This window comes from Sturnira hondurensis, unplaced genomic scaffold (genome assembly GCF_014824575.4).
Source record: "Sturnira hondurensis isolate 20B ecotype Veracruz unplaced genomic scaffold, ASM1482457v3 Scaffold0019835, whole genome shotgun sequence".
Taxonomy (NCBI): Eukaryota; Metazoa; Chordata; class Mammalia; order Chiroptera; family Phyllostomidae; genus Sturnira; species Sturnira hondurensis.
This window is the reverse complement of record NW_028092466.1, coordinates 3,330,019-3,345,753: the sequence shown is the minus strand read 5'-3', so window position 1 is coordinate 3,345,753 and position 15,735 is coordinate 3,330,019. Positions and strand designations below refer to the sequence as shown.

Genomic DNA, 15,735 nt, shown 5'->3' with positions numbered 1-15,735 from the left:
AATTTCATATATTCTACAAAAAGAAAAATTATAGAACAAATCAGTAAGTTTAGCAAGGTTGCATGATTCCAGATGAATATATAAAAATCAATTGTACTTTTATATATCAGCAACAATTAGAAACAGAAATTTTAAAATGCCATTAATGAGAATAAAAATATGAAACACTAAGAGATAAATATGACAAAAGATATATAATAATATGCACAGTAAGAACTGCAAAAGAAATGGTGAGAAAAATTAAAGAAAAACTAAATAAATAGAGCTATACAGTGGATTAAATGTCAATGAAGAATACAATGAAGATTAAATTTTAATAAATAAATAAATGGAGAGATATACCATATTCACAGGTCAGAAGTTTAATATCATTAAAATGTCAATTTTTTCCAATTTAATCTAAAGATTCAATGTAATCCCAATCAAAATTTCAAGGTTTTTTTTGTAGAAATTGAAAGCAGATTCTAAAATTCTCATGAAAATGCAAAAGATCCACCATTTCCAAAAAACAATGTTTTAAAATAAATTATAATACGTGACAAAAACTTATAAAGATGCGATAACTGAGATAGCATGGCACTGACGTAAAGGTAAATAAAAAGATCAATGGGAAAGATCAATAGCCCAGAAACAGGCCCACACACATATGGTCAATTGATTTTTGCCAAATGCAGTGATTCCATAGAGAAAGGACAGTCTTCTCTTAAAATAGTGCTGGGACAAACAGATATCCAAATGCAAAAACAAACAGACAAACAAACAAAAAAAGACAAAACCTGAATTTCTACTTATACCTCTTTATGTAAAAAATGGACTCAAAATAGATCACAGACCTAACGTAACACTTAAAACTATAAAATTTCTAGAAAAAAAAAGCAACAAATCTTTGTGGTTTAGGTGGTCAAATATTTCTAACTGGATATCATCAAAATTAAGAGCTTCTACTCTTTAAAGATATCATTAAATAAAAAACAATATAAGCCAGAGAGGGAGAAAAAATATCTGTGAAACTGTAACTGACAAATAACATATGAAAGGGTATATGAAGAAACTCTCACAACTCAGTAACAGAAGACAAACAGCCCAATTAAAAGCAGGTAAACAACGGGAACATACACTTCACCACAGAAGACAGACTGACGGCAAAGCGGCACACACACAGATTCATCAGTCATCAGGGAGAGTCACATTCAAACCACAGTGAAATGCAACACACACCTGTTAAAACGTCTAACATTAAAAACCTGACCATACCTAGTTTTGGTGAGGACCCAAAACACAAGATACAGATTTTCAGTGGTGATGTAATATAGTACAACCACTTTCAAAACTACTATGGCAATTTCTTTAAAAGTTAAACATACACCTACAATGACTCAGTCATTCCACTGGTAGGTATTTACCTAGAAAATGAACTTTATGTCTATACAATGACTTGCATGTAAATGTTACAGCAATTTATTTGTAATATCAAAATGCTCATCAGCATGTGGAAGAATACAGATTATGGTTTAGCCAAACCATGGAATACTATTCTGCGATACAAAAGGATGAAATACTGACCCATGCAACAGGTGGATGAATCTCACAATAACTATTTTTAGATTAGATACAGAAGCCAGACTCCCTCCTCCCAACAGGAGTACATACTATATGATTCCATTTACACAGAAGTAGAGAAAATAGAAACTAATTTACGGTGACAGGAGGCAGTCAGCAGCTGTCTAGGGGCTGGGGGAAGGGCAACAGTAAGAATTACAAAGAGACATGAAGAAAGTTTTGGGGACCAGTGGTCATTGTTTTGATTACAGTGATGGTTTCACGGGTGTATGCATATGTCAAAGCTTCCTGAATCATTTGCTTTGTGTGCAATTTATAATAATGTCAACTATACCCCCATTAAGCTGTTTTTAAAAGTAGAATTAGAGAGAATAACCTATTTTAATACTGACATGAAAAAAATGTCCATGACACATATTAAGTAAAAAATAAAATGCCCTGGCTGGTGTAGCTCAGTGGATTGAGTGTGGGCCTGAGAACCAAAGGGTCACCAATTCAATGCCCAGTCAGGGCACACGCCTGGGTTGCAGGCCAGGTCCCCGGTTGGGGGGGTGTGAGAGCAACCACACATTGATATTTCTCTCCCTCTCTTTCTCCTTCCCTTCCCCTCTCTCTAAAAACAAATAAATAAAAATCTTTAGAAATAAAATAAAATAAAATAGCTGTGGAATTACATATATCATAACCCCATTTATGTAAAGTACGTGTGCTTATACTGAATATATATGTACAGAAAAAAAGCCTGAGGAAATATACATTCATTTGTTTACATACTGGAGAAGCAATATGGAGAGCTTTTCATTTTATACATCCCTGTGTCGTTTGATACATTCTGAAATTTAAAAAACAGAAGACAGTGAAAGAAATAATTAGCAGGTTTAAAAGCCACTGGGCAAGATAAGCTTGAAGGTAAAGGCCAAAGTGACTTATTTTGTGTAAGTAAAACATGGAGCTTGTGTTTGGAGAACAAAACTCCCTCTTGTGGAAGGAAGGAGGGCACACGTGCCCCTTAGTAGCAGGCTCAGAACTGCCTGCATGCTGTCTCCCAGGAGCCAGTCACCACTTCCCCGAGGTACCTCCATGGATGTCCATTGCTCGGGTACCCTGAGGCACAAAACCGCTGAGGGCTTTACGACACCAAGAGCTCTCCCTCTGATCTTCAGTTGGTAGAAGGGACACTCTAGACTCTAGTAGACACCTAACGAGGTTTCTGAGCCCACACTTCTTGGGTGTTGGGTACCTTGGATGATTTTCTGCTGCTGTTGCCGGATTTCGTCAAAACCCAAGCCTCTGGTCTCCTCTGGCTCCTCAAAGAGCCAAGGGTTTGGGACGCCTTGCTGGGCCCCTCCCGTCATCAGGCTGGACCTAGGAACAAGATTAAATGTGTTACATAGCTCAGAAAATATAGCTCTGCTGCAAATCACTCCCACAAGTGCAGAAGTGGCCAGCCTCAGATGCTTTGAAAATTCAATTCGACCACAATTTATTGCATCCTCGTTCATGCCAGCGACTGCGCTCAGCGCTGGAGGAGACCTGCGGATGAGGAAAGTACAAGCCCGGGCCTCTGGAGAATTACAGCCTGTTAAGGAGACTATGGCAGCACATAATATTCCTCCTAATCCTCCAAAATACATTTGAGTCAATAATCATAAATGAGGGTCTTAAATTACAAAAACACAAGTTTAAATGGAAGTGGCCTTTTTATCAGGACAAAGTCTGTCTCACAAGCTATGTGACATCAAAGGATTTCATCTCAAGAAGATACAATGTTGACCACAGGTGACACAGGTGACAGAATCGAAAAATTTTCAAGAATCGAAAAATGACCATGTCACTTTCTATTCGTGGGTATTTGGAGCTCACAGACAGTAACACATGCAGGATTTCAAATCTAATTTTATGAATAAAATGTAGCATTCAGAGCCCTGGCTGGTGTAGCTCAGTGGATTGAGCACAGGCCTGTGAACCAGAAGATCGTGGTTCGATTCCCAGTCAGGGCACATGCCTGGGTTGCAGGCCAGTTCCCTGCAGGCCAACTCCCAGCAGGGGACGCACAAAAGGCAACCATACATTGATGTTTCTCTCCCTCTCCTTCCCCTCTGAAGATAAATAAATAAATAATAAAATCTTAAAAAAATAATTTAAAAAAATGTAGCATTCATAACATAATGAACGAATTCTGAATCATCATTCTTACTCTTTATTCCCTCCAGTAAACCATGTGCCCCGTCTGCACCAGACACACTGACCTCCGTGCTGTCTGAAGAACAGGGAACACACGTTTGCAGCCTCAGTCCCGTGTTTAGAGGATTCTTCCCACTCAAGCACCTCCTCTCCTGTCCCTACCTGCCCACATTCTGTCCGAGGCATAAGGACCATCTTGTTCATAAAGCCATCTTTGATTTTGTTAACCCAGATGCGAACAGTCACTCACTTTAGAGTTCACAGGATTCACAAAAAATGATAATGACAATGGTGACATGACAGTTGTACCAGTGACAACAGTGGCTACCATGTGTTAAGCATCTGTTACGTGCAGGTATAGCTCCAGGCCATTTATATGTATTAGCTCACATTATCTTTAATTCTTCCAGCACTTTCTTTCCACATCTCTCGTACTGTCTACAAATAACTGCTACCCTATGGTTGAACCTTTCACATGAATGAGCCTCATGTCTTCCAGACAGAAGGCAGGAACTGAAAGTCACCCTCACTGGGACCGCACACTGCTCCCCAACACAGAGTGACTGCCAGTGTAAGTGAACCCTGGCTCTACCACCCTCGGCGCGGCAGTACTACATGCCTCAGACAGCTGCTGGGGAATGAAAATGATAATCCATTTATTCAGAAAACACTGACTCAGTACTTACTATGTAGGCATTGTTCTCATCAATGGCGGGGAGGGAAAAACAGAATATACACAAAACAAACCAAATTCTCTGCCCTTACCAAGTATGTATTTTTGTTACAGGTGCTGCTTTCATTCCGGTTGGGGAGAACAATGAGCAAAACAGGGGTGGGGGGTAGTGCTTGATGTAGTGCTTAGAAGGTAATAACCATTCAGTAAATGTTAACCATTATCATTCTACCAATTACTGTACTGTATTCACTGGAGGCACTGAAGTATAATTTGTTAATAAATGAGAATATCTCAAAAGGCTATGTTAATTTCATTTTTTAGCTCAGCACTATAAAACCTATAGAAGACTAGGATATGTACCAACAAACCCATACAAAACTGGAAGAAAATTAATGATCCCTTAGACTAAGATTTTAAGCACAGAGCTGGTCTCCCTGCCCAAGTGTCCTAACAGCACGCAAACAGAAGGGTGACACGCTTCCACGTCACCGAAAGGGCAGATGTGCTTCTTCAAAGCCTTAGTTACTCAGTTGGTCCCAAGTACCTACAATGTCAAGATTGCAGATTTAGTACCTATAATAATCATCCAACTCCATTAATTTTGAAGACAGGGGAAGACAGCAACGGAAAAAGGAAAGAAAGAAGCAAGTTTACAATAAAGTACATCACTAACTCTTATACCACCATGCAAGTGCCAGCTCTTGATGTGACCGAAACAGGAGTCCTGGGATTTCGCATACGGTCCACTGTGAAAGCAAGGCCTAAAAACGGGCACAGCGGTCAGAGGTGTAGCAACTAACCTCAGGGCACCTATTGCAGCTAAGAGCATCCACTGCAATCAGTACGCTGCACCTAAGTTGACGGTAGACACTGTTCCCCTGAAGCTAATGTCACTATGTCCCACTGGTAGTGTGTGCCATACCTGGAGCTTATTATTTTTAATTATTAAAGGTGAAAACGTAAGAAAATTGTTTTAGCAATCTCAGAAAAAACAGCAAGTTAGAACTAGAGCTTTTAATTTTATGTGTGTTTCATAAATACATTTATAACATCTACTAGAGAATAAAAGTACAATATGGGCAAATTGTAATATTAATATCAAGTACATGTTACAGAAAAAAACCTCACCGACCACCAAACATTCAAGAAAGATCATCCCAGGGTGGAATTCACAACTATAAAAGTTCTAAGCATTGAAAAAAAAGCAAATGTAAACTGTAGTAAACATGACTCTCTCATGCCTTCTTTCTTGGTTATCTGATTCCAAAATTTCTGTGAAGTTTTTGAAGGCGGAACTACTTCTCTCTCTTTTTTCTTTTGGAGTTTGTACTTTGCTGATGCCCTGTGCCCTTACTAATGAAGCAGGTGAGATCGCAGGTATTACTGGGCAGAAGCGTTGGTTTCCTTTTCATTAGGTGTGCACTCAACCTAATGTCTGGGCCTGATGCCTCTTATCACTCAGTCTTCTCCTAGGTAAAATATATATATAAGCTTGTATATTTACTTATATATGTGTACATATATGTACTTAAATATGCACTTATATTTAATATATAATTTTAAGTATTTATATATTAAATCTGTAATACATAAATATATATCTATAAAAGAATTTAAGACATAATTCTTGCTTTCAAAGAGTTCATTCTCAAACTGAAAAGGAAAACTAATGACACATGAAGCAATTACTAACTGAAATAAGAGAACTGCTAGCTTTGTAGCCCTGGGCAACATCAACAGCCTCTTCAGCCCATAACACAAGCAAACTAAGTAAGCAAAGAGTTTTCAAAAGTTCTGGTCCAACACTTGAGGAATAGGACACCCTCATTAGTAGTGGGGTTGGGAGGTGAGTGCGGAAGACTCACTGTAGTGGGGGAAGCCAGGTCTTCCTTTTATTCCTACAGAAGATAATTTTCTAGTATTGGAAATCAATGAATTCAATGATCTTTAAGATCCTTACTGCTTTAATTAATTTTTTTCTCATTAAATAGTAAACTGCATAAACAAGGACAGAGGAAAAAAAGAACAATATCCCTCTTATTCTTTTTAGAGAATGAAGTCCATTCTCTTCTCCCCCCATCTTCCTATTTTCAGTTCAAGGCCATTGCAGACCCACTGGCTAAGGCCAAAAACCTTGGAATGATCTCTGACTTCATCTTACGTACCCTCCAGCACCCAGTCCAGTAGGAAATCCTTCAAAAAATATCCAAAATCTGACCGTTTCTCCTTTATTCTATTGCTTCCCCCCTGGCACTCCTGTCTCCTGCCTCTCCTCCTCCCCTCTGCAATCTACTCCCCATAGAGCCGTCAGTGTGGTCGCTGTGAGAGCAAACCTGCTTCCTCTGCTCACAGCCTTCCCCGCCTTCCCACGCACCTTGGAAGTACAGCATCTTTACAATAACTGACAAGCCACGCCAGCCTCCTTGCTGTTTCCAGAACACACTGAGCACATTCACATCACAGGGCCTTTGCACCGCCGTTCCCTCCTACCTGCCATGGTTAAGGCACTGTCCCTGGAGGTCACGTGGCCTTGCTCCTTCATTCCAGTCTGCTCAAATGCCATCTCACAACAGTTTCCATGATGACTCTCACTACAATAGTACTCTTCCCTAGAGCTCCTTAGCCACCCCATCCTGCTTTGTTTTTATTTCTAGTACTTAAACCACCTGCTATCATACATTATGTATTTGTTGATTATCTGTCTCCTACACAAGGCTACAAGTACCCTAAGGGTAGGGGCTGTCTTGTCAGTATATCCTCAGTACACACGACAGGCACTAAAAAAAGTGTTGAGGGACTTATTTGGCAAAAAAAATAACTGAATGAATGAAATAAATAAGCATGATCAGGAAATTACAATATCATATGCTGGTGCTCTTTTGTAATTTCCAAGGCATTTCTCAAACATTATTTCCTGTGGATTGTACATAAGACTGTGTGTAAGTCAGACTTGGTATGACTGACAATAAAGCCAAGGTAAAGGAACATCACAGTGACTTTGTCAGGGTTGCACACCCAGTGGCAGAGAAAAAGGTTCAACCCACAGCTCCTGACTCTTAACCCAGGGTACTTTCTTTCTACCATCTCAAGAAAGATTCCATAAAGGGAAGGAGACTCAAGACAGCCTTGGAGAATGGGTGAGGTTTAGCTAAATGCAGGAGAGAGAGATGGAAGACATCCCAAGAAATGGCAGAATGTGAGACATGTCTTGTGGGCAGAGAACATGAGCCTCATACCTGCGTAGGATAACCGTGGAGAGTGGCTGAAATTCCAGGGCTGGATCCGGTAGTACTGATTCCAAAGTAGGTAGCCATTGTGAACCTCTACCTGTTCTCCTAGCGGCTTTCATCCTCATACTCATCCTGAATCTTGTCATTTTAGCCCCTGGCTATTCCCCATCCTCAAGCAGCAGCCTTCACTCCCATCTGCAGCCGAACTTCCTTAGAGAATGAACCCTGCTCATCAGGTTCTACTTCCTAACCTCCCGGTTCGTTCTTCAAACCACCGCAGTCCAACTGTGGCCCCAGCACGCTACTAAAATTCTTCTCACCCGTAATCTTACTGCCAAACCTCCTTCCAGTTTTCACTTTGCCCCTCTCCTAGGCCTCACGTGTCATAGCTGACCATGCTCCCTCACCCATGACTCTCCTCCCCTGTGTTCTTCCACACCACTCTCCCTCACTGTGATTTCAGGTAGCCCCCCACCATCTGCCTGTTAAATATTGGTGTTCTTCAGAAATTCTATATAGATCTTCTCTTTTCATTCTATTGTCTCTCTCTGGGCAATTTATCAGTTCCACTGGCTTCAGGCCACAAGAACAGGGGCTAGCAGTGCTTAAATGCTTTTTTATGTCCCAATACAAACTCCACAGTATGTTTTCTCCTGAGTGACTGTGGTGGTGGATGCTTAACTGGGGGTGGGAGAGAGGCCTGCCCCCTTCCCCAGTAGGTTGGTATCGGCATCTGGGGGTGAGGATGGGGCAGACAAGAACAAACAAATGAACAAAGAAGACAGAAACAGACTCACAGACACAAAAACACATTGGCAGTTGCCAGAGGGGAGGAGGGATAGGAGACTGGGTGAAAACGGTGAAAGGATTAAGAACTACAAATTGGTAGCCACAAAATAATCACAGGGATATAAAGTACAGCATAGGGAATATAATCAATACCATTATGATAACTATGTATGGTGCCAGGTGGGTACTGGAAATACCGGGGGGACCACTTTGTAAAGTATATGATTGACCACTATGCTGTACCCCTGAAACTAATACAAAATAATATTGAATGTAAACTGTAATTAAAATAAAATTTTTAAAAATCTGGGGGGTGGAGGAAGGAAAAGCACATATCCAGTTAAAAAAGAAACCCCACGTATAAAATCCTGGTGAGACATATCTTTCCAGCTGCCATCCTGATAGAATATGACTATGTTAAAGACTTCCAAATTTATCTTGACCTAGAATACTCCCCTACAGGGTCTATATCTGCATTTATTGCTTTTCATTTAGGAATCTCTAACTGATATTCCACTCCCAACCCAATATATCCAAAATCAAATTCATCACTTTTACCCCAAAAGCAGTTTCTTCTCTGCTCTCTATTCTGGTCAGCAGCATCACTGGGTTCCCAAATTGTCCAAATCTGCCCCCTCCCTGCCGACCCCACACCTCACCAGTTATGGGGGCCTCCCTCAGAGGTGGTCCTCAACTATGTGCCTTCATTTCCACTGCCACTGGCATGGCCCTGGCCTAGACCCTCATCGGCTCTCATGTAAAAGATGGTCACAGCCTTCTGACTGGTCTCCTTGTTCCCCGTCATCCTCTTTCAATGTGTCTAGTACTGGGCTGCCAGAACTGTCTCTGTAAAGCAGTCTTGCCATTAACACTTCCTATTTTCAAACTTTCACGACTCCCTCGAAGGTACAGAACAAGTTTAAGCTCTACAATATGGCCCCAGTGATGTCTGCAACGTCATCTGCCAAAACCCCCTTCCGTGCCGTGCCTGGCGCTTCCTTCAGCCCTCCAGACTGCTCACCACGGCTCAGACAAAGGCACAAACTTTCACACTCTCATGTTTTTGTATGAGTCTGGAGGGTCCCCACCCCCACCCCTTTGTCCATCTGGCAAAATTCTATTCAGCCCCTAAGGCTCAACTCAAATGTCACTTCTGCTGTTCAGTCTCTCCTGATCCCTATCCCCACCCCCTTCCCCTGAAACAATCACTCCCTGGTGCTCCCACGGCACTTTGTTCAAAACCTCTGGCGTGGCATTTATCAAGCAGGATTGTAGTTAGTTATTTACTCATCTGTCTCCCTTCCTGAATTATGAGCTCTGTAGGGAAAGAGGCCACATGGCAGCCATGCCTATGCCGCTCGTGCCAAACAAGCAGCGCACAGAGCGTGCTGGGGAAGAAGTCTTCAGTGCATGTTTATGAAGCAGAACTAGGAAAACCACTAAACTTTTTAAGCAAAGGAGACAAAATGAGAGGAGCATTTTTGTTCTGAATTTTTTTTAAAGAGAAAAAAGCAAAAAAAGAATTTAACAAACTCGGGGGTGGGGTGGGCTGGGATGAGAGTAAAGACAGAAAACTGTACTTGAACAATAATTAAATAAAAGAAAATTTAACAAACTGCTCTTGCCTTTCAGATTTTAACTGCAAAGACTGACGCTGTTCCAGCAGATGGAGAGAACAGTACTTAAAAGGGAACTCTGTCACTAAAACACCTTGTCGCTCCACCCCACTTCTGGAAACACAGTGGAGTGTTTCTCCTTTGAAAAGTAAGGTAAAAAAAGGAAATGCTTAAACACTACCCTTTTGAGATTAGGATAAAGTTGAAAAAAATTAAATAAATAATTTTTATCCATTTTCTTTCAAGATGGAAATTATCTAAAAAATGGAACTTATCTAATAAATGCCACATTAATAAATAGGTTAGATTATGTCTTATAAAGATTTTACTAGAACAATCATAGCTGCTTCTGAAGATATATTATAAAGCTCTGGCTGGTGTGGCTCAATGGATTGAGTGCTGGCCCGCAAACCAAAGGGTTGTCGGTTCAATTCCCAGTCAGGGCACGTGCCTATGTTGTGGGCCAGGTCCCCAGTAGGAGGCATGCGAGGCAACCACACACTAATGTTTTTTTCCTTCTCTCCTTCCCTTCCCCTCCCCTCCCTCTAAAAATAAATAAAAATACTTCTAAAAAAATAAAAATAAAGATATGCTATAAAAATACTGCATTTCCATCCCCGAAGGCAAATGATGTTCATTATTAAATGATGATGAAATCTGAAGGGGGCACAGATAATCCATGCTATCCTGCTGGCGAACGCAACTGAAGCTTGTTAAGAGTTCACAGGGAGGGCGAATTTATTAAGTGAACACAGAAGTGAAAAAGCAGTGAATTCCAAGAAATAGCTTTCTTTAGCTTCTCTTAACATTTCAAAAAGATGTCAAAATTACTACATAAAATGTTTGCTTTATCTGAAAAAAAATACCAGAGAGTATTCACAGACCACAGGAAGGTCTGCAGTTAGGACTAGAGAAGATGTTTCCAGGGTGTTGGTGAACTGAGGAGATGCTATTATGGCAGGAAAGGGAATTCCTTTTTCAAGACCTTTGGGGGGTTTTTGGTAGTTTCTTTCTGTGATTAGAGAGATGTACAACATCTCCAATTTCAATCAGAAATAGATTCTTTGACATCAATTCTTTAGAGGCAAGAAGTGGCAATATTCTGTAGACTAGGTTACAGGGAGGAGAGGCTGCAGAGCCCAGTGTAATCTAGGCTCAAAGTGAGGAGGGTTGGACAAGGGAAGCGACAAGAAGGAAGAGCAAGAAAGGGCCAGTTCACACGGTGATTCAAAGGAAAACTCCACGAGTGTTGGTGCACAGACTGGATACAGGGGACTAAGGCTGCCACGCTGGGTGACTTGGAGAACGGGCACGACTTAGGGAAAGGGAAATTTTTCATTTCCTTTCAGCATTTTCTCCAACTTCAACACAGTTCCTAACAACACAGCCCAAAAGTAAAATTGCTCCTCTAAGATCACGATCTATGGATCTATTTGTAGCCACATTTACTAGATGGCTAACTTCTTAAGTCCAATACTCTCTCCTTTTTCTTGTATCCCATGCATCTGTCCTTCCTTACAAACACTGAGTACCTTGTATGTGCCAGGCACTAATCTGGGAGCTTGGCAGTGAAGAACGGGACAAATTACTGACCCTCAGAGAGCTGATACCGCAGTGACAATGAATGCCTAAACTATGCCCTTTGCAAAGTAAATACTCAAAATAACTTTTCTTTGTTAAATTGAATAAATAATTTTTATTGTGTATTAGTCTAGAACAGTAAGAACCCAAATAGGGGAAATATCTTACATATCACCCAAGGAAATTTTCATCATAGCATCTTTAAAATCTACCACCATCCAATATTTTTTCTAATTTTAAACAAATCCTATTTTATCCCTACTCACTGCTGGCTAAATTTACCACGAAAAAGTTTCAACATTAAGCTAAAAACTTAAACAAATAATTTACAGAAAAGTAGAAATGCAGGATGGAAAAGAAGTCCCGTGTTTACGGAGGCCCATACAGAAGCCATCGCGTTGGCCTCCAACCTGAACTTGAGAAACCCCGGTGTGCTACTCCTGAGAGTCACGCTGGCAATCTGAAATCAAGCAAATAAAACCAAAGGAAAAAGTCTTCGCCTTAAGTGTGGTTGTCACTGTACCTGACGAGGGGTTAAGAAGGGGTGATATAAAAAAACATGAAAATTCTAAGTGGAAGATCAATTAGCTACTCTACTAAATTAATGGTGACTGAGAGCCATCTGCTGGTTAGCAACTAAAATTCAACTACAAAATAAATGTTAAGCAACCCAATGATTAACACTTACAAGCAGCTCCTTACTTTACTACACAATGCACTCTTAAAAATGTTTGGAAACAGAATGAGCAAAAGTGGACAATATGCTTACCTGGTACGAGCGGTTTCTGGTGGCAGAGCCGCGCCTTTCCGACACCACTTTAAATAGGGAATGCACCACGTCTGCTCCCACTTGGCTCCTCACAACCAAACACACTTACAGGAGAAATCCAGGGAGTGCTCAACCGAGGCTAACAGTCTGCGTTTAGGCATTTGGCATGCCCAACGACTCCGCCTTTGTGTCAATGCTGGTTTGTCCCTTAGTACATCTGTCCCCATTCTCATTCATTTTACCAAATAAAGATTAAATGCACTAAAATATTCAAAAAATTGTGCAAATGCACACTGTTCTATGGATAAAGATGTGAGGATAGGGGAAAAAGCGACTGGCTGGCAGGGAGTAGGGTTAAACACTCTACAGTGTTTAAATTCTAGTGTTGAACATTTTGCAGCAGAATTTGCCTTCTGATACACAAAAGTCCAGGCTTGGCATTAAAAGACTGTTGAAGGTATCAGTGAATAATGCATATGCACTCAAGATGCACTAAAGCCCATAACCACCTACACAGCCACCATTTCCACCTCGATAATCTTTCTTTTTCTTGCCTCAATTAGTCAGATTCATACTTAAAGACCCAAATTAACGAAATGGGCACCCATGCTTTTAACTAAGGCATGCTTTCCCTCTGTGGGCAGGGCCCAGGAATCTGCACACTCCCTCAGGTGAGTTTTATTTACACAACTGGAAATTTATATGCAGATTGGTATAGAAATTATAGGTCTAGAATGAGTAGGATTAGAGAAAGTACACAAGCAGGTGGGAGACTGTATGATGAAAGAACCTATTCACTCCACAAGGGGTATTTCAAGTCTTGTTCCTTCCATGGTCTCCATTTCTTCCACCTCACATGCCTCTTTTTCCATGGAGATCACTCACGGCCCACGCCACACAACTCAGCACTTAATTATAAGCTACCATGCATCACTTGCTAATTCATTTGTGCAGAGTAGAAAGACTTCCCCAAACAGCTGGTCAGTTCTGGATTCCCCTTTGCTAAGACCAGCAACAAGTGTTTCATAATGTTTATAAAGCACTTTACAAAGCAAAAGTATATGCTTTTACATATATTTATCTCATTTGAACTTCACGATATTTTGAGGAGTCACAATTATCTTCATGTAAGATAAAATGAAATGGGAGTCAAAATTCAAACCTAGGTTTTCTGATACTAAACCCTTTTTTCATTCCACTGACAGATACCTGCAAAGTCAGCACTACACTGCTGGAACTTCTGGAGGTAGATAATATCTTCTAGATGCAACGAACAAGAGGAAGGCAAAGTATGCAAAGCCAGTGGGAAGTGAACAAATGACGGTCTGCACAGGAGCCATCAGAGCATGCCAAGAGTGAGAAAAAGTCCTCGGAGACCAAACCACAGCAAAGGACAAGAAGACTTTCTAGTTCTTTCTCTGCTCTTTATTCACCTTGGGCACAGTGACTTCTCAAAAAATCACTCTCCTCACGTGTAAGCCAAAAAAGTGATCCCTTCTCTGCTTACCTCTGAAAATTATTATTGGGGTCAAATGAAATAATATATGAAAGTGTTTGGTAAATAAAAAAGAGAGGGAGGGAGACATACAAAATTATTTTCTTTTCAATGAAGAAGAAAATATCTTTAGCAGTTTCTGAAAAATTTTACTTATAAAAAAGCAAAAGTTGAAAGTATTAAATAGGCTTTTCAAAAACTCAACATAATTAACTTACAATATGATGTGTACTGGCAACTCCTCTTCCTTCTCCCTGCTTATTCATAGATTGGAATTTCCATTTCTCAATTCCCAGATGACTTTTGTAGCTTAAAATTAATGCATATAGGGGTATTAAATCTTTTTATTGTCCTTATCAAAAGTCACAGTTATACCAGTAGTTAAGGACTACAACTTAAAACAACATACCACACTACACTCCTCAGACCAGCAAAACCCAGCCAGTCCTGTAGCACACCCTGCCAGCCAGGGCGGAGGGGAAGGCTCCCCTGCGCGATCCTGGGGGACAGACAGCACCACAACTTGCAAGAAACAGACACAACAGCACCTGTGCAATTTTGAGTACCCACATCTTTTGTCCCAGTCACCCCCTCTGGGGACTCTGTCCCACAGAGATAGAAGCCACACACTCTTTCTGGGTATTTGCTGCAATGTTGCTTGTAATGACAAAAAACTGAACAACCCAATACCCACCAAATGGGGAGTGGTTGTAAAATAATGCATATTCTCACTGTGAATAATGTAATTACTGAAAAAACATTTTGTTAGATCTACTGATTTGGAGAAGGCCAACATTCAAATAAAAAGAGTAAATTACAGAGTATAGTACAATTTTGTTTTCATAAAAAAAAACAGAAAAGACTCACACTTATGTAAATGTATTTGTAAATATTTGTATAAGCACAGATAATCGTGGGGAAGGAAACCCTCCCAACAGTTAACATGGTTACTTTAGGAGAATGGCATTGGAGGGAATGAAAAGGAGAGAAACTATTAACTTCTGGATTACACCTCAGTATGGCTTGACTCGTTATAATGAACATGTATCATGTTGCTAATTTGATTTAATCCAATAAAGATAAGTCATTTCCCTATAGGGTGGTGGAACAAAGGAAGGGAACATAACAGGGGTACAAATACTCACAAAAGTAAAAAATCATAAGTGAAGATTATTAGAAAGAGGGATTGAAAGAGAACCTTCTTTCAAAACTAAGAATAGAAAACAAAAAATAAAATAAAAAACACCAAAATGAAACATCTTTTTCCAGGGGGGTAAGAACAACGGAAAAGAAAGATAAAAGGAAACGGCAAGGAAGGGAGAGAGAGAGAAGGAAACAAGACTAAGCTGACTGGGGCTGGGCAGGGCCCACAGAGCCACTACGAAGCAGTGAAAACTGACAGCCAGGTCTGCAGTCACACGCATGGAGGAGGGGGAGAAAGTCAGAGAGAGCTGAGGTGAAACAAGTCCTTTTCTAAAATTAGGCAGCACACACAATCTTAACATTCTCTTCTCACCTTCAAGGGAGAAAAATGCTAAATTTCCAAAAATCCAGAAACTGGGACTAATGACTTGAGTAACTTTCCCCCTCTACTGGCTTACATCTCCATCTTGTGGTCTGTTCAGCCTCAAAATTAATGGCACTAGCACCACGGGGAGACCAAGGGATCGATGGAACACATTACAAAGTCCAGAGAAGATGGCAACTCAGTTAAAAAAATGTAGTCAGTCACAAAAATAGGGTAGCCAGGTAGGATAAAAGTTGGATTGATATTCTTCACCAAATTAATTTCCAAATGGATCAAGTATTCAATAGTCAAAAAATAAAAAATCATG

The 15,735-nt window shown here is 40.5% G+C and overlaps 1 protein-coding gene across 1 annotated transcript in view; it reads right to left on the bottom strand.

Annotated features, from left to right (window-relative positions):
- Positions 1-15,735, bottom strand: part of STX8 (syntaxin 8) — a 250,258-nt gene that overhangs the window by 192,476 nt on the left and 42,047 nt on the right. Inside the window, exon 5 of the mRNA XM_037028102.1 lies at positions 2,801-2,925. Coding sequence (XP_036883997.1) covers positions 2,801-2,925 — 125 coding nt within the window. The remainder of the gene's footprint in view (positions 1-2,800; positions 2,926-15,735) is intronic.